The 19,706-nt window shown below is 49.6% G+C and overlaps 1 protein-coding gene across 3 annotated transcripts in view; it reads right to left on the reverse strand.

The window, feature by feature from the left end:
* The window catches only part of LOC115107164 (myosin phosphatase Rho-interacting protein-like), a 76,625-nt gene that overhangs the window by 33,045 nt on the left and 23,874 nt on the right, over positions 1-19,706 (reverse strand). For all 3 annotated transcript variants that reach the window (XM_065007846.1, XM_065007845.1, XM_065007844.1), the window contains exons 4-7: positions 14,740-14,891; positions 13,399-13,664; positions 12,762-13,212; positions 4,990-5,116 (exon numbers count right to left, since the gene is read on the reverse strand). In XM_065007846.1, the coding sequence (XP_064863918.1) occupies positions 4,990-5,116; positions 12,762-13,212; positions 13,399-13,664; positions 14,740-14,891 (996 nt within the window). The remainder of the gene's footprint in view (positions 1-4,989; positions 5,117-12,761; positions 13,213-13,398; positions 13,665-14,739; positions 14,892-19,706) is intronic.

Below are 19,706 nucleotides of genomic sequence, written 5' to 3' on the forward strand. Positions count from 1 at the left end.
TTTTGGAGTTAGAGCTACAGGATGCAAATTTCTGCTTGAAAAAGCTAGCCTTTGCTTTCCTGACTGACTGCGTGTATTGGTTCCTGACTTCCCTGAACAGTTGCATATCGTGGGGACTATTCGATGCTATGGCAGTCTGCCACAGGATGTTTTTGTGCTGGTCAAGGGCAGTCAGGTCTGGAGTGAACCAAGGGCTATATCTATTCTTAGTTCTGCATTTTTTTTGAACGGGGCATGCTTATCTAAGATGGTGAGGAAATTACTTTTAAAGAATGACCAGGCATCCTCGACTGACGGGATGAGGTCAATATCCTTCCAGGATACCCGGGCCAGGTCGATTAGAAAGGCCTGCTCGCAGAAATGTTTTAGGGAGCGTTTGACAGTGATGAGGGGTGGTCGTTTGACCGCGGAACCATAGCGGATACAGGCAATGAGGCAGTGATCGTGATTGAAAACAGCGGAGGTGTATTTGGAGGGCAAGTTGGTCAGGATAATGTCTATGAGGGTGCCCATGTTAACAGATTTGGGGTTGTACCTGGTGGGTTCCTTGATGATTTGTGTGAGATTGAGGGCATCTCGCTTAGATTGTAGGACTGCCGGGGTGTCCCATATCCCAGTTTAGGTCACCTAACAGAACGATCTCTGAAGCTAGATGGGGGGCGATCAATTCACAAATGGTGTCCAGGGCACAGCTGGAAGCGGTTTTTTTAAATTAGAAGTTCAAACTGTTTGGGTATAGACCTGGAAAGTATGACAGAACTTTGCAGGCTCTCTCTGCAGTAGATTGCAACTCCTCCCCCTTTGGCAGTTCTATCTTGACGGAAAATGTTATAGCTGGGTATGTAAATCTCAGAATTGTTGGTGGCCTTCCTAAGCCAGGATTCAGACACGGCAAGGACATCAGGGTTGGCGGAGTGTGCTAAAGCAGTGAGTAAAACAAACAGGCTTCTGATGTTGACATACATGAAACCAAGGTTTTTTCGATCACAGAAGTCAACAAATGAGGGTGCCTGTGGACACGCGGGCCTGGGTTTACCCCCACATCACCAGAGGAACAGAGGAGGAGTAGGATGAGGGTACGGCTAAAGGCTATCAAAACTGGTCGCCTAGAGCGTTGGGGACAAAGAATAAAAGGAGCAGATTTCTGGGCATGGTAGAATATATTCAGGGCATAATGTGCAGACAGGGGTATGGTGGGGTGCGGGTACAGCGGAGGTAAGCCCAGGCACTGGGTGATGATAAGAGAGGTTGTATCTCTGGATAAACTGGTTATAATGGGTGAGGTCACCGCATGTGTGGGAGGTGGGACAAAGGAGGTATCATGAGATATCATGAGCCTAATTCTGTTGCTCGTCCTTCTCCCTGGAGAGTGCACTCGTACAGAACACCTACCTACCTCATGGATTTCAGAGGATCCAAACATTATACAATAGCCTTAATGTATGTTATTTGTGTTGTTATGAACAGAACATCGACTCCTCCAATGTGAGTAGTTTAACATATGATAAAACGAGATACGATCTCTGCACAGCTGTCATTAGAAGAACAAGTAATTTTTCTAATCAGAATCACACATCTTCTAACCTGAACCCAACAGCCTTTCACCAAACCAGAGAGAACAGAAACAAAGACACTGACACAGAAGAAAAGCAAGCCTCATTCAGGAGCAGTGTGTGTGTCTAAGAAAGAACGAGAGAGAGAGAGAAGGTAATGGGAGTGTGTATGTGCAGGTAGCATGATGTTTACTATAAGCATCCTTTATTTGTGCCAGTCTGAAAATGCCATACATGCTTGACAATACAGACAGGACAAACTTGGTGTACAGGTTTTAAAAGTTGCTCTAAACAGTCTCACTTCTGGGGACATTTTTCTCATTCTTTTTTGGGGGGGGGGGGGACAATTGCTCTCTTTCTGTTGTTATTCCTATTACAGAGGTTGGTTTGCCCCGGCCGGACCGGACCAGAGCAGGCCAGACCAGAGCAGGCCAGAGCAGAGCAGGCCGGACCAGAGCAGGCCGGACCAGAGCAGGCCGGACCAGAGCAGGCCGGACCAGAGCAGGCCGGACCAGAGCAGGCCGGACCAGAGCAGAGCAGGCCAGAGCAGAGCAGGCCAGAGCAGAGCAGGCCAGACCAGAGTCAGGGGTGGAAAGGGAAGTAAGTGTCAGGGGAATCGAGACACATAATGGAAACTGGAAATGAACAAAGCACAAGCTCCTGAATTCAAAACAAAGAGGATGGAATATGTTGGCATATTGTTGTGTTCTTCTCAATGGCATTGAGAAGAACACAACATCAGTCACTGGCTTCGTCAATAAGTGTATCGATGACGTCGTCCCCACATAGACCATACGTACATACCCCAACCAGAAGCCATGGATTACAGGCAACATTCGCACTGAGCTAAAGGGTAGAGCTGACGCTTTCAAGAAGCGGGACTCTAAACTGGAAGCTTATAAGAAATCTCGCTATGCGCTCCGATGAACCAGCAAACAGGCAAAGCGTCAATTCAGGACTAAGATCGAATCGTACAACGCCGACGTGTGGCAGGCTATTACAGATAACACAGGGAAGCACAGCCGAGAGCTGCCCACAAACACAACCCTACCAGACGAGCTAAATTACTTCAATGCTAGCTTCGAGGCAAGTAACACTGAAACATGCATGAGAGCATCAGCTGTTCCGGACGACTGCGTGATCACACTCTCTGCAGCCGATATGAGTAAGACCTTAAAACAAGTCAACATTCACAAGGCCGCTGGGCCATACGGATTACCAGGACGTGTACTGTGAGCATGCGCTGACCAACTGGCAAGTGTCTTCACTGACATTTTCAACCTTTCCCTGTCTGAGTCTGTAATACCAACATGTTTCAAGCAGACCACCATAGTCCCTGTGCCAAAGAACACTAAGATAACCTGCCTAAATGACTACTGACCCGTAGCACTCACGTCTGTAGGCATGAAGTGCTTTGAAAGGCTGGTCATGGCTCACATCAACACCATTATCCTAGAAACCCTAGACCCACTCCAATTTGCATACCGCACCAACAGATACACAGATAACGCAATCTCTATTGCATTCCACACTGCTCTTTCTTACCTGGACAAAAGGAACACCTACATGAGAATGCTATTCATTGACTACAGCTCAGCGTTCAACACCATAGTGCCCTCAAAGCTCATCACTAAGCTAAGGACCCTGGGACTAAACACCTCCCTCTACAACTGGATCCTGGACTTCCTGACGGGCCGCCCCCAGATGGTAAGGGTAGGAAACAACACATCCACCACTCTGATCCTCAACACGGAGGGCCCTCAGGGGTGCGTACTCAGTCCCCTCCTGTACTCCCTGTTTACTCATGGCTGCACGGCCAAGCACGACTCCAACACCATCATTAAATTTGCAGATGACAACAGTGGTAGGTCTGAACACCGACAATGATGAGACAGCCTATAGGGAGGAGGTCAGAGACCTGACCGTGTGGTGCAAGGACAACAACTTCTCCCTCAACATGATCAAGACAAAGGAGATGATTGTGGACTACAGTAAAAGGAGGACCGATCACACCCCCATTCTCATCGACAGGGCTGTACACCTGGTGACCTGGTCAGCGTGCACTTCGCCCGGCCCGCCACAGGAGTCGCTAATGCGCGATGAGACAAGGATATCCCTGCCGGCCAAACCTTCCCTAACCCGGGAGATGCTGGGCCAATTGTGCGCCGCCCCATGGGTTTCCCGGTTGCGGCCGGCTGCGACAGAGCCTGGGCTCTAACCCAGACCGAGCACACCCCCAGTCTCATCAACGGGGCTGTAGTGGAGCAGGTTGAGAGCTTCAAGTTCCTTGGCGTCCACATCACCAACAAACTAACATGGTCCAAGCACACCAAGACAGTCCTGAAGAGGGCACAACAAAACGTATTCCCCCTCAAGAGACTGAAAAGATTTGGCAAGGATCCTCAGATCCTCAAAAGGTTTTACAGCTGCACCAACGAGAACATCCTGACGGGTTGCATCACAGCCTGGCATGGTAACTACTCGGCCTTAGACCGCAAGGCACTACAGAGTTTAGTGCGAATGGCCCAGTACATCACAGGGGCCAAGCCTCCTGCCACCCAGGACCTCTATACCAGGTGTTGTCAGAGGAAGGCCCTGAAAATAGTCAAAGACTCCAGCCACCCCAGTCGGAGCGCCAACTCTTGGTCCAAGAGGCTTCTAAACAGCTTCTACCCCCAAGCCATAAGACTCATGAACAGCTAATCAAATGGCCACCCAGACTATTTGCATGCCCCCCCCCCTCACACTGCTGCTACTCTCTGCTATTATCTATGCAAAGCCACTTTAATAACTCTACCTACATGTACATAATTACCTACATTTCCTCAACATACCGGTGTCCCCCGCACATTGACTCTGTACCGGTACCCCCTGTATATAGCCTCCACATAGACTCTGTACCGGTACCCCCTGTATATAGCCTCCACATTGACTCTGTACCGGTACCCCCTGTATATAGCCCCACTATTGTTATTTACTGCTGCTCTTTAATTAATTTGTTATTCTTATCTCTTACTTCTTTAGGGATTTTCTTAAAACTGCATTGTTGGTTAAGGGCTTGTAAGTAAGTATTTCACTGTAAGGTCTACCTGTTGTATTCGGCACATGTGACAAATACAATTTGACTTGACAGAGGGAGTGACAATGTGGGTGTGTGTGTGTGTGTGTGTGTGTGTGTGTGTGTGTGTGTGTGTGTGTGTGTGTGTGAGAGAGATAGAGTATCTGCTTCATGTGCAACAGCTAACTTAATCGAGTTGAGCTATTTCATGTGATGTTGCACTGGGCTTTTAAACAAGTAGACAATGTCCTGTGTCAGCTATGACAATAATGTCTGGGCAGAGGCTTTTTTCCATAGTTAATAACCTCTCTTTGATCGACCTCAACTGAATGACGTTAAAGACGTATCTGTACCACACACACGGTTCTGAAGTTGTACCTCTGTGTGGAAGCGTCTGCGTTCGCTGCGGCCCTGCCTGGCTCCTGTCCTCCCAGCCTCCTCCATCTCCATCCTCTCTGGATTCTCCAGCTCCAACGCCTCCAGCTTCTCTATCACCCCAGATCGGCTGGAACACACAGGGAACAAGAGTAGAGATCAGAGGTGAAGAGTAGAGGTCAGAGGTGAAGAGCAGAGGTCAGAGGTGAAGGGTAGAGATCAGAGGTGAAGAGTAGAGATCAGAGGTGAAGGGTAGAGGTCAGAGGTGAAGAGTAGAGATCAGAGGTGAAGAGTAGAGGTCAGAGGTGAAGAGTAGAGGTCAGAGGTGAAGGGTAGAGATCAGAGGTGAAGGGTAGAGGTCAGAGGTGAAGAGTAGAGGTCAGATGTGAAGAGTAGAGGTCAGAGGTGAAGGGTAGAGGTCAGAGGTGAAGGGTAGAGATCAGAGGTGAAGGGTAGAGGTCAGAGGTGAAGGGTAGAGATCAGAGGTGAAGAGTAGAGATCAGAGGTGAAGGGTCAGGTGCCTTTATTTGAACTTTCATTACATCTTCATTCTTCCTGTGGATTAAAGAAATGGATACAGCGAAAGAGAATTCCTTCTCAGTGGAGAGAATAAAACATCTTTATTGGATAGTGCAACTTTGTGTGTGTGTGTGTGTGTGTGTGTGTGTGTGTGTGTGTGTGTGCGTGTGTAGGGGGGGATTGTTCACCAAGTAAACATTACATAATCCACATGCATATAAATTAATATTACATTAGACTGCTACATGAAACGGATTAACAGACATGATGACATTGAGAAGGACAGGCTCCTACTCCTGTGACCGTGTTCAAACTTCCACAAACACACACAGATACACCGACAGCCTTCCTCCACACACAGATACACAGACAGCCTTCCTCCACACACAGATACACAGACAGCCTTCCTCCACACACAGATACACAGACAGCCTTCCTCCACACACAGATACACCGACAGCCTTCCTCCACACACAGATACACCGACAGCCTTCCTCCACACACAGATACACAGACAGCCTTCCTCCACACACAGATACACCGACAGCCTTCCTCCTTACACAGATACACCGACAGCCTTCCTCCACACACAGATACACCGACAGCCTTCCTCCACACACAGATACACCGACAGCCTTCCTCCACACACAGATACACCGACAGCCTTCCTCCACACACAGATACACCGACAGCCTTCCTCCACACACAGATACACCGACAGCCTTCCTCCACACACAGATACACCGACAGCCTTCCCCCACACACAGATACACCGACAGCCTTCCTCAGATTTCTTTTGACGCTCTCTTTTGATAAGGAGAATAATTAATTTACGGGGAGCAAGAGTCGCTTTACGGGGAGCGAGAAACCGGTATTGGGCCGTTCGCAATACCCTCTGTAGTGCCTTGAGGCCGGAGGGCGAGCAGTTGCCGTACCAGGCAGTGATACAAACAGTCAGGATACTCTCGATGTTGCAGCTGTAGAACCTTTTGAGGATCTGAGGACCCATTCCAAATCGTTTCAGTCTCTTGAGGGGGAATAGGTTTTGTTGTGCCCTCTTCACGACTGTCTTGGTGTGCTTAGACCATGTTAGTTTGTTGGTGATGTGGACGCCAAGGAGCTTGAAGCTCTCAACCTGCTCCACTACAGCCCCGTCGATGAGAATGGGCATGTGCTCGGTCCTCCTTTTCCTGTAGTCCACAATGATCTCCTTTGTAGCCTCCCGGGTGGCGCAGTGGTCTAAGGCACTGCACTGCAGTGCTAGATGTGCCACCAGAGATTCTGGGTTTGAGCCCAGGCTCTGTCGCAGCCAGCCCATGGGGTGGTGCACAATTGACCCAGTATCTTCCGGGTTAGGGAGGGTTTGGCCGGAAGGGATATCCTTGTCTCATCGCGCACTAGTGATTCCTGTGGGGGGCCGGGCGCAGTGCACGTTGACCAGGTCGCCAGGTGTACGGTGTTTCCTCCGACACATTGGTGCGGCTGGCTTCTAGGTTAAATGTGCATTATGTCAAGAAGCAGTGCGGCTTGGTTGGGTTGTATTTCGGAGGACGCATGGCTCTTGACCTTCACCTCTCCATAGTCCGTACGGGAGTTGTAGCGATGAGACAAGACTGTAACTACTACCAATTGGATACCACGACATTGGGGAGAAAAAAGGGGGTTAAAAAAAGAAAGATCTCCTTTGTCTTGATCAAAGGAGGGAGAGGATGTTGTCCTGGCACCACATAGTCAGGTCTCTGACCTCTTCCCTATAGGCTGTCACATCGTTGTCGGTGATCAGGCATAGCACTGTTGTGTCATCAGCAAACTTAATGATGGTGTTGGAGTCATGCCTGGCAATGCAGTCATGAGTGAACAGGGAGTACAGGAGGGGACTGAGCACGCACCCCTGAGGGGCCCCTGTGTTGAGGATCAGCTTGGCGGATGTGTTGTTACCTATCCTGTTGTTACCTATCTGGGGGTGGCCTGTCAGGATGTCCAGGATCTAGTTGCAGAGGGAGGTGTTTAGTCCCAGGATCCTTAGCTTAGTGGTGAGCTTTGAGGGGACTATGGTGTTGAACGCTGAGCTGTAGTCAATGATTAGCATTCTCACGTAGGTGTTCCTTTTGTCCAGGTGGGAAAGGGCAGTGTGGAGTGCAATAGTGATTGCATCATCTGTGTATCTGTTGGTGCGGTATGCAAATTGGAGTGGGTCTAGGGTTTCTGGGATAATGGTGTTGATGTGAGCCATGACCAGCCTTTAAAAGCATTTCATGGCTACAGACGTGAGTGCTACGGGTCGGTTGTCATTTAGGCAGGTTACCTTAGTGTTCTTGGGCATAGGGACTATGGTGGTCTGCTTGAAACATGTTGGTATTACACACTCAGACAGGGAGAGGTTGAAAATGTCAGTGAAGACACATGCCAGTTGGTTAGCGCATGCTCGCAGTACACATCCTGGAAATCTGTCTGGCCCAGCGGCCTTGTGAATGTTGACCTGTTTAAAGGTCTTACTCACATCGGCTGCGGAGAGTGCGATCAGACAGTCGTCCGGAACAGCTGATGCTCTCATGCATGTTTCAGTGTTACTTGCCTCGAAGTGAGCAGCTATTTACCTCGTCTGGTAGGCTCGTGTCACTGGGCAGCTCTCAGCTGTGCTTCCCTTTGTAGTCTGTAGTAGTTTGCAAGCCCTGCCATATTCTGATCATCCCTAAAGCCAACACCTCATTCGGCCGCCTTTCGTTCCAGTACTCTGCTGCCTGTGACTGGAACGAATTGCAAAAATCGCTGAAGTTGGAGACTTTTATCTCCCTCACCAACTTCAAACATCAGCTATCTGAGCAGCTAACCGATCGCTGCAGCTGTACATAGTCTATTGGTAAATAGCCCACCCATTTTCACCTACCTCATCCCCATACTGTTTTTATTTATTTACTCTTCTGCTCACCAATATCTCTACCTGTACATGACCATCTGATCATTTATCACTCCAGTGTTAATCTGCAAAATTGTAATTATTTGCCTACCTCATGCCTTTTGCACACATTGTATATAGACCCCCCCCCCTTTTTTTTTCTCTACTGTGTTATTGACTTGTTCATTGTTTACTCCATGTGTTACTCTGTGTTGTCTGTTCACACTGCTATGCTTTATCTTGGCCAGGTCGCAGTTGCAAATGAGAACTTGTTCTCAACTAGCCTACCTGGTTAAATAAAGGTGAAATAAAAAATAAAAAATTTAATTCGAAGAGCATCGGAGCCGGTGTTGTACGATTCGATCTTAGTCCTGTATTGACGCTTTACTTGTTTGATGGTTCATCAGAGGGCATAGCGGGATTTCTTATAAGCTTCCAGTTTAGAGTCCCACTCCTTGAAAGGGGCAGCTCTACCGTTTAGCTCAGTGCGAATGTTGCCTGTAATCCATGGCTTCTGGTTGGGGTATGTACGTACAGTCACTGTGGACAACTTCATTGATGCACTTATTGATAAAGCTAGTGACTGATGTGGTGTACTCCTCAATGCCATCGGAAGAATCCCGGAACATGTTCCAGTCTGTGCTAGCAAAACAGTCCTGAAGTTTCGCATCTGCTTCATCTGACCACTTTTTCATGACCGAGTCACTGGTGCTTCCTGCTTTAATTTTTGCTTGTAAGCAGGAATCAGGAGGATAGAGTTATCGTCAGATTTGACAAATGGAGGGTGAGGGAGAGCTTTGTACGCGTCTCTGTGCGTGTTATAAAGGTGGTCTAGAATATTTTTCCCCTCTGGTTGCACATTTAACATGCTGATAGAAATTAAGTAAAACTGATTTAAGTTTCCCTGCATTAAAGTCCCCGGCCACTAGGAGCGCCGATGAGCGTTTTCCTGTTTTCTTATGGTGGAAACAGCTTATTGAGTGCGGTTTTAGTGCCAGCCTTGGTCTGTGAACAGCTACGAAACATACAGATAAATTATCTAGGTAGATAATGTAGTCTACAGCTTATCATGAGATACTCTACCTCAGGCGAGCAAAACCCTGAGACTTCCTTAGATATCGTGCACCAGCTATTGCTTACAAATATGCATAGGCCCCCGCCCCGTGTCTTTACCAGAGGCTGCTGTTCTGTCCTGCCGATACAGTGTATAACACGCCAGCTGTATGTTCTTAATGTCGTCATTCAGCCACGACTTGGTGAAACATAAGATATTACAGTTTTTAAATGTCCCGTTGGTAGGATATATGCGTTTTCAGTTCGTCCCATTTATTTTCCAGTGATTGAACGTTAGCTAGCAGAACGAAGGGCAGATTAGCCACTCGTCACCTGATCCTCACAAAGCATCCTGATCTCTTTCCGCGAAACCTACGTTTCCTTTTCCAGCGAATCACAGGGATCTGGGCCTGGTCGGGTGTCTGTAGTATATCCCTCGCATTCGACTCTTTGATGAAGAACTCCTCATCCCAGTTCTGATGTCCAGAAGCTCTTTTCGGTCATAAGAGATGGTAGCAGCAACATTATGGACAAATCAAGTTACGAACAACAGGAAAAACAAACAAAATAGCATGGTTGGTTAAGAGCCGATAAGACGGCAGCCATCTTTGGCGCCGGAGGGTAGGGCTTATTCTCTTGGTTTATTTGAGCTGTTCTTGACATAATATGGACTTGGTCTTTCACCAAATAGGGCTATCTTCTGTATACCACCCCAACCTTGTCATAACACAACTGATTGACTCAAACACATTAAGGGAAGAAATTCCACAAATGAACTTTTAAAAATGCAAACCTGTTAATTGAAATGCATTCCAGGTGACTACCTAATGAAGCTGGTTGAGAGAATGCTAAGAGTGTGCAAAACTGTCAAGGCAAATGGTGAATAATCTCAAATATAAAATATGCAAATTTGTAGTAACTGTTTTCATGTTACTACATGATTTCATATGTGTTATTTAATAGTTTTGATGTTTTTCACTACTATTCTACAATGTAGAAAATAGTAAAACTAAAGAAAAACCCTGGAATGAGTAGGTGTATCCAAACCTTTGACTGGTACTGTAATTCAGTACTGAAGTGCTAGTTGGCTGCTGGGTTCCAGAGTGACAGCGTTTCCAAATGAAACCAAATGGACCGTCAGTCGACTGGACGTCCCTGCTCTGCCCTTGCCCTGCCCTCTCTCTCTGCCCTGCCCTCTCTCTGCCCTGCCCTCTCTGCCCTGCCCTCTCTGCCCTGCGCTCTCTGCCCTCTCTCTCTGCCCTGCCCTCTCTCTCTGCCCTGCCCTCTCTCTGCCCTCTCTGCCCTGCCCTCTGCCCTGCCCTCTCTCTGCCCTGCCCTCTCTCTCTGCCCAGTCTCTGCCCTGCCCACTCTCTGCCCTGCCCTCGCTCTGCCCTCGCCCTACCCTCGCCCTGCCCTCTCTCTCTCTCTGCCCTCGCCCTGCCCTCTCTCTCTCTCTGCCCTGCCCTCGCCCTGCCCTCTCTCTCTGCCCTGCCCTCGCCCTGCCCTCTCTCTCTCTCTGCCCTGCCCTCGCCCTGCCCTCTCTCTCTCTCTGCCCTGCCCTCGCCCTGCCCTCTCTCTCTGCCCAGCCCTCGCCCTGCCCTCTCTCTCTCTCTGCCCTGCCCTCGCCCTGCCCTCTCTCTCTGCACACTCTCTGCACTGCCCTCGCCCTGCCCTCGCCCTGCCCTCTCTCTCTGCACTGCCCTCGCTCTGCCCTCGCGCTGCCCTCGCGCTGCCCTCTCTCTCTGCCCACTCTCTGTCCTGCCCTCGCCCTGCCCTCTCTCTCTCTCTGCCCTCGCCCTGCCCTCTCTCTCTCTCTGCACTGCCCTCGCCCTGCCCTCGCCCTGCCCTCGCCCTGCCCTCTCTCTCTGCACACTCTCTGCACTGCCCTCGCCCTGCCCTCTCTCTCTGCACTGCCCTCGCGCTGCCCTCGCGTTTCTCTTTTCCTTTCAGGACTAGTTTTGGATGAGGGGATGAGGCGGGTGGGGGTTGGGAGGAAAAGGATGAAGCACACCCGTGCGTGTGTGTGTGCGTGACCTCTTGAACCTTTCCTAGAACAGAGTCATGAACGGATGATGAGCGAATGGAAAGAACAAAACCTGTTTATTCAGGATGTTTATGTTGAGCGTCAGCCCTGATAAAACCACAGGGAAAGATGACTAGCAATAATCAACATAGTTCATTCCCATGTGAAGTATACTGGGAACTGTGGAACGCAGACATTCACACATCTTACACTGTCTGGATTACACCAAACACAGCCTTTTCCTCGAGGACAGAGTCTGTGTATTGACACAGATGTGTTGGTGGGGGGGTGGGGGGGTTTCACAAAGCTGTGTGTGTTTAGCAGCAGAGACCGTGTATCTTGCTGCGTTATGGGATTCTCTACAGATGTCCTTCTGCTAGTCTAACCCAGCAGTCAGACAGTCCACTAACCTGGTTACCAGCCTATGTCAGTACCTGATTAACAGATAATGCTTTACCTCAACAAATATATCCCAGGTAACAAACAGTGATTGCGGTCAGGATCACCTCCTCTCTGAACTAAGACAGGACAAACAGTCAGAATCATCTAATCTCTGAACTAAGACCGAACAGAGAGTCAGATTCACCTCCTCTCTGAACTAAGACAGAACAGAGAGTCAGATTCACCTCCTCTCTGAACTAAGACAGAACAGAGAGTCAGATTCACCTCCTCTCTGAACTAAGACAGAACAGAGAGTCAGATTCACCTCCTCTCTGAACTAAGACAGAACAGAGAGTCAGATTCACCTCCTCTCTGAACTAAGACAGAACAGAGAGTCAGATTCACCTCCTCTCTGAACTAAGACAGAACAGAGAGTCAGATTCACCTCCTCTCTGAACTAAGACAGAACAGAGAGTCAGATTCACCTCCTCTCTGAACTAAGACAGAACAGAGAGTCAGATTCACCTCCTCTCTGAACTAAGACAGAACAGAGAGTCAGATTCACCTCCTCTCTGAACTAAGACAGAACAGAGAGTCAGATTCACCTCCTCTCTGAACTAAGACAGAACAGAGAGTCAGATTCACCTCCTCTCTGAACTAAGACAGGACAGAGAGTCAGATTCACCTCCTCTCTGAACTAAGACAGGACAGACATGCATACAGGGGACAGTTGGTTGAACAGACGGGTAGACACCTCTTCTCAGGAATGAACACGGCCTCTCTCTGAACTAAGACAGGACAGACGGACGGACGGACAGACAGACACCTACTCTCAGGACGGAAAACGGCCTCGCTCTCCAAACTAAGACAGGACAGACAGGACAGGCAGGCAGGCAGACTCACCTCTTCTCAGGACTGAAAATGGCCTCTCTCTCCTCACCAGGACTCCTCACTCTGCTCCTCTTCTCTGCCTTCCTGGCCTCGGCCTCCAGCCTCCTGGACCGTGGAGTATCATGGTGCCCTCCCAGGACCAGCCCTAACCGCCCTGCCAGGTGGCTCTCTGTGCTGGTCACCGTGTTGCCGCTTGCGTCGGAGTCCAGCGAGCTGACCGAACCGCTGATGTGGGAGCCGTTGGACAGCAGGGAGCTGCCAGAGGGGAAGGGGTCGCTGGGGAGCGGCGAGAAGCAGCGAGGGACCCCGCCCAGGCTGGAGCAGGAGCCCGTGGAGGAGGAGCCCGTGGGAGACAGGAGGTTGCGGTGGGCGAGAGGGACCGAGCCGTGGAGGCCACTTCGGTCCACCTCGTCACCGTTGACTGAGCCGGCGTCTGAGCCACGGGCCACGGAACCACAGTCACCTGGAAAGGGGTTGGGGTGGAAGGTCAAAGACAGACAGATGATCTCTCCATTGTAATGTTATAATATTTCACAGCTGTATTGCTTGCTAACACCATTCAATCCCTTCAGATATATCTGATGCAGCACATACACTAGAGATGGGGACCATGGGGCTAGATGTGTACTGTACCATGGTTCCTCCATACCTGTAGAGGGCTGTGGTGAGCCCAGCCTGGGGAGGTCAGGAGCAGGCCACAAGGCCACCCCCTCGGCCTCTCTGTGGCTCAGCTCCTCCTGCCAGATGATGGAGCTGGAGTCCGGAACGTTCTCCGAGCCCCCCTCGGGGATACCTGATCCCTTCACAGCCACTTTAGCTGGTCCTGGCTCCTGAGAAGTGGTGGGCTCCACCTTGCGTTTCTTCTTCTGGTTCTGCTTGTTAGTCCTGGGATAAACCACCAGCTGTTCAGTCCAGCTGGGCAGAGAGAGAGGAACAGAATGTTAGTCAGGGTCCTGGGACAAACCACAAGCGGCTCAGTCCAGGACATAGAAAGAGGAACAGAATGTTAGTCAGGGTCCTGGGATAAACCACAAGCGGCTCAGTCCAGGACATAGAGAGAGGAACAGGATGTTAGTCAGGGTCCTGGGATAAACCACAAGCGGCTCAGTCCAGCTGGATAGAGAGAGAGGAACAGAATGTTAGTCAGGGTCCTGGGATAAACCACAAGCGGCTCAGTCCAGGACATAGAGAGAGGAACAGAATGTTAGTCAGCGGCTCAGTCCAGGACATAGAGAGAGGAACAGAATGTTAGTCAGGGTCCTGGGATAAACCACAAGCGGCTCAGTCCAGGACATAGAGAGAGGAACAGAATGTTAGTCAGGGTCCTGGGATAAACCACAAGCGGCTCAGTCCAGGACATAGAGAGAGGAACAGAATGTTAGTCAGGGTCCTGGGATAAACCACCAGCTGTTCAGTCCAGCTGGACAGAGAGAGAGGAACAGAATGTTAGTCAGGGTCCTGGGATAAACCACCAGCTGTTCAGTCCAGCTGGACAGAGAGAGAGGAACAGAATGTTAGTCAGGGTCCTGGGATAAACCACCAGCTGTTCAGTCCAGCTGGACATAGAGAGAGGAACAGGATGTTAGTCAGCGGCTCAGTCCAGGACATAGAGAGAGGAACAGGATGTTAGTCAGCGGCTCAGTCCAGGACATAGAGAGAGGAACAGGATGTTAGTCAGCGACTCAGTCCAGGACATAGAGAGAGGAACAGGATGTTAGTCAGCGGCTCAGTCCAGGACATAGAGAGAGGAACAGGATGTTAGTCAGCGACTCAGTCCAGGACATAGAGAGAGGAACAGGATGTTAGTCAGCGGCTCAGTACAGGACATAGAGAGAGGAACAGGATGTTAGTCAGCGGCTCAGTCCAGGACATAGAGAGAGGAACAGGATGTTAGTCAGCGGCTCAGTCCAGGACATAGAGAGAGGAACAGGATGTTAGTCAGCGGCTCAGTTCAGGACATAGAGAACACACACACCAGACACACACTTACCCATTGATGATCTCTTTGTTCTCCCCTCGTATAAAGTACTCCTGCTCAGGAGTGATGATACAGAGAGCGTTCTTCTGGCCCGTCTTGGGCTCGGCGTCGATGACGTCAGTACACAGGTTCAAATTCACCGTTCCCTGGGGAAGAGTGCTCGACTGGAGGGGGAAGAAGAGACAAACAATATTCAGCCACAGATAACGGCCAACATGACAGCATGTAGACCAGGGAAAATTCAAGCAGAACAAGACTAAAACCAGGACAATGATGAGAGGTTACTGCCCTGTAGCAAACTGGGAGGTACAGTTTACGTCTGATTAGTTCCTCTCAACAGCCGCAGTGGAAACTACAACTTCTGATAGGTTCAATGATCTCAGTCTGTGACAGGTGGGTGCTAGATCTCAGTCTGTGACAGGTGGGTTCTAGATCTCAGTCTGTGACAGGTGGGTGCTAGATCTCAGTCTGTGACAGGTGGGTGCTGGATCTCAGTCTGTGACAGGTGGGTGCTAGATCTCAGTCTGTGACAGGTGGGTGCTAGATCTCAGTCTGTGACAGGTGGGTGCTGGATCTCAGTCTGTGACAGGTGGGTGCTAGATCTCAGTCTGTGACAGGTGGGTGCTAGATCTCAGTCTGTGACAGGTGGGTTCTAGATCTCAGTCTGTGACAGGTGGGTTCTAGATCTCAGTCTGTGACAGGTGGGTTCTAGATCTCAGTCTGTGACAGGTGGGTTCTAGATCTCAGTCTGTGACAGGTGGATTCTAGATCTCAGTCTGTGACAGGTGGGTTCTAGATCTCAGTCTGTGACAGGTGGGTTCTAGATCTCAGTCTGTGACAGGTGGGTTCTAGATCTCAGTCTGTGACAGGTGGGTTCTAGATCTCAGTCTGTGACAGGTGGGTTCTAGATCTCAGTCTGTGACAGGTGGGTTCTAGATCTCAGTCTGTGACAGGTGGGTTCTAGATCTCAGTCTGTGACAGGTGGGTTCTAGATCTCAGTCTGTGTTCTATCCGGAGCTGCTATATAACAGATATGCCTGTTTGTTGTTGTCCCTCCCTGTCACACAGAGAGAGGACGTGTATGATGGGCTTATCAGGCCCTACTAAGGTCACACCACCGTTATCCAGAGTTGCCATGACATTTCATTCAGTATGTGTGTGATGTGTGTGTGTTACTGCTAATGTTCATGTGTGGGTCTGCAAATGTGCATATGGTGAGGGGCACAATTCATCACGGTCACCTCATAATTCCCAGAAAACCCTAGAACTCCCCCTGAACCCCAGCATGGGTTCTCTAGTTCAGTGAGTGAGTGTGAGTGAGTGAGTGAGTGAGTGAGTGAGTGAGTGAGTGAGTGAGTGAGTGAGTGAGTGAGTGAGTGAGTGAGTGAGTGAGTGTGAGTGAGTGAGTGAGTGAGTGAGTGAGTGAGTGAGTGAGTGAGTGAGTGAGTGAGTGAGTGAGTGAGTGAGTGAGTGAGTGAGTGAGTGAGAAGAGAGAGGAGAGAGAGAATAAAATAATGATTTTCCAGAGAAGATCCAGATCTCAGGGAATTAGACCAAAGTTCTCAATTGGTAGAAAATATATAGAGTACTGCACACACTACAATTACTTAGATTTAAAAATAAGCTCAACTGGACACCTTAATGAGGCAGTGAATGAACTGAGAGAGAAAGCAGGCAGGGCATTCCACGCCATTAAAAAGCTAATTCAAATTGAAATACCTATTCAAATCTGGCTAAAACTAATTGAACGTGTCACTGAACCAATTGAACTTTATGGAAGCGAGGTGTGGGGTCCACTTGCAAAACAAGATTTCACCAAATGGGACAAACACCCCATTGAAATGCTGCATGCAGAGTTCTGTAAAATTCTCCTACTTGTCCAGAGGAAAACTACAAACAATGCATGCAGGACAGAATTAGGCCAATATTCACTAATAATAAAAACTCAAAAAAGAGCAATTCAGTTTTGGAAACATCTCAAATACAGTGACCCCCTCTCATATCATTACCAAGCCCTGCAAATGCCAAGAGCTGAGCAAAGAAAACAGCCCCCTCATCAAGCTGGTCCTGAGTTCACTAACCTGTTCTACTAACACACTGAAGCCTCCGGACCAGAACATCCAATCAATCAGGATAAACCAAATTACAACACAATCAAAACAAAACTACATTGCTTATTGGGAAACACAAACACAAAGCTAAATGCAGGGCTACCTGGCCCTAAATCAACAGCACACCGTGGATAACTATTTGACCATGGTTACTGATCAAAACCTTAGAAAAACCTTGACATTGAGAAGGGTAGACACAGGAAAACCTGGCTCCCTGTAAGAGGAAAGGCCTTGCAACCACTGCACCACAGCAGAACCTGAGACGGAGCTGCATTTCCTGACAAAATGTCAAAAATATAAAACAATTCGAGAGAGTGTCATTTCCCCAAATTTAAAACCAAGGTTTCAAAGACCTCTGACGAGGATAGGCTACCTGTCCTGTTGGGGGAGGACGCAGAGAGCTGTGGGTTGGCAGCACACTACATTGCTGCCTGCCATAAGTTGAGGGACAGTGTCTGACAGACCAATCAACCTGCACATGTCCTCTACTGTATACTTATTGTTATTGTTCAATGTATGTTTATTTTGACCCTTGGTTATTGTTGTTACTGTTGTCCCGTTGGCAATTTTGATTCTCATTTTGATTTATTTTTATATTGTAAATATCCAAAATAAGCTTTGGCAATATGTACATTGTTACGTCATGCCAATAAAGAAATCTGAATTGACTGGGAGAGAGAGAGAGAGGAGGGGGACTGGGAGAGAGAGAGGAGGACAGAGAGAGAGCGAGAGAGAGAGAGAGAGAGAGAGAGAGGAGGAGAGAGAGAGAGAGAGAGAGAGAGAGAGAGAGAGAGAGAGAGAGAGAGGAGGAGGAGGACAGAGAGAGAGAGAGAGAGGGGAGGAGGACAGAGAGAGAGAGAGAGGGAGGAGGACAGAGAGAGGGGGAGAGGAGGGGGACTGGGAGAGCGAGAGAGAGAGAGGAGGAGGACAGAGAGAGAGAGAGAGAGAGAGAGAGAGAGGAGGACAGAGAGAGAGAGAGAGGGAGGAGGACAGAGAGAGAGGGAGGGGAGGGGGACTGGGAGAGCGAGAGAGAGAGGAGGAGGAGGACAGAGAGAGAGAGAGAGAGAGAGAGAGAGAGAGAGGAGAACAGAGAGAGAGAGAGAGGGAGGAGGAGAACAGAGAGAGAGAGAGAGGGAGGAGGGGGAGAGAGGGAGGGAGAGGAGGGGGACTGGGAGAGCGAGAGAGAGAGGAGGAGGACAGAGAGAGAGGGGAGGAGGGTAGAGAGAGAGAGAGAGGTGGGGGACAGAGAGAGAGAGAGAAAGAGGAGGGGGACTGGGAGAGAGGATGGGGACAGAGAGAGAGAGAGGATGGGGACAGAGAGAGAGAGAGATGGGGACAGAGAGAGAGAGAGGATGGGGACAGAGAGAAGAGAGAGGATGGGGACAGGGAGAGAGAGAGGATGGGGACAGGGAGAGAGAGAGGATGGGGACAGAGAGAGAGAGAGGATGGGGACAGAGAGAGAGAGAGGAGGGGGACTGGGAGAGAGAGAGGATGGGGACAGAGAGAGAGAGAGGATGGGAACTGGGAGAGAGAGAGGGTGGGGACAGAGAGAGAGAGGATGTGGACAGAGAGAGAGAGAGGATGTGGACAGAGAGAGAGAGAGGATGTGGACAGAGAGAGAGAGAGAGAGAGAGAGGATGGGGACAGAGAGAGAGAGAGAGAGGATGGGGACAGAGAGAGAGAGAGAGGATGGGGACAGAGAGAGAGAGGATGGGGACAGAGAGAGAGAGGATGGGGACAGAGAGAGAGAGAGAGGATGGGGACTGGGAGAGAGAGAGGATGGGGACAGAGAGAGAGAGAGGATGGGGACTGGGAGAGAAAGAGGATGGGGACAGAGAGAGAGAGAGAGAGAGAGAGAGGATGGGGACTGGGAGAGAAAGAGAGGAGTGCGGCTGGATAACTCTATCCTCTTGATTCCTGCTTTCAAGCAAAAACCGAAGCAGGAAGTACCAGTGACTCCTTCAATAAGGAAGTGGTCAGATGACGCAGATGCTAAGCTACAGGACTGTTTTGCTAGCACAGACTGGAATACTGTTTTGGGATTCATCCGATGGCATTGAGGAGTAAACCACATCAGTCACCGGCTTCATCAATAAGTGCATTGATGACGTTGTCCCCACATCGATTGTACGTACATTCCCCAACCAGAAGCAATGGATAACAGACAACATTCACACTGAGCTAAACGGCAGAGCTGCCGCTTTCAAGGAGTGGGACTCTAAACTGGAAGCTTATGAGAAATCTCGCTATGCCCTCTGATGAACCATCAAACAGGCAAAGCGTCAATACAGGACAAAGATTGAATCATTCTACACCAGCTCCGATGCTTGTCGGATGTGGCAGAGCAAACTACTACAGACTACAAAGGGAAGAACAGCTGAGAGCTGCCCAGTGACACGAGCCTACCAGACGAGCTAAATAACTTCTATGCTCGCTTCGAGGCACGTAACACTGAAACATGCACGAGAGCTTCAGCTAATCCGGACGACTGTGTGATCACGTTGAGTTAGTGAGTTAGACCTACGCTGTCCGTAGCCGAAGTGAGTTAGACCGAGGACAACGCCATTCTCATCGACGGGGGCTTCAAGTTCCTTGGTGTCCACATCACCAACAAACTATCATGGTCCAAACTCACCAAGACAGTCATGAAGAAGGCACGACAACGCCTATTCCCCCTCAGTAGACTGAAAAGATTTGGCATGGGTCCTCAGATTCTCAAAAAGTTCTACAGCTGCACCATCGAGAGCATCCTGACTTGTTGCACTGCCTGGTATGGCAACTGCTCACCCTCTCCGACCGCAAGACACAACAGAGGGTAGTACATACGGCCCAGTACATCACTGGGGCCAAGCTTCCTGCCATACAGGA

This window comes from Oncorhynchus nerka, linkage group LG23 (genome assembly GCF_034236695.1).
Source record: "Oncorhynchus nerka isolate Pitt River linkage group LG23, Oner_Uvic_2.0, whole genome shotgun sequence".
In the NCBI taxonomy this organism is placed as follows: domain Eukaryota; kingdom Metazoa; phylum Chordata; class Actinopteri; order Salmoniformes; family Salmonidae; genus Oncorhynchus; species Oncorhynchus nerka.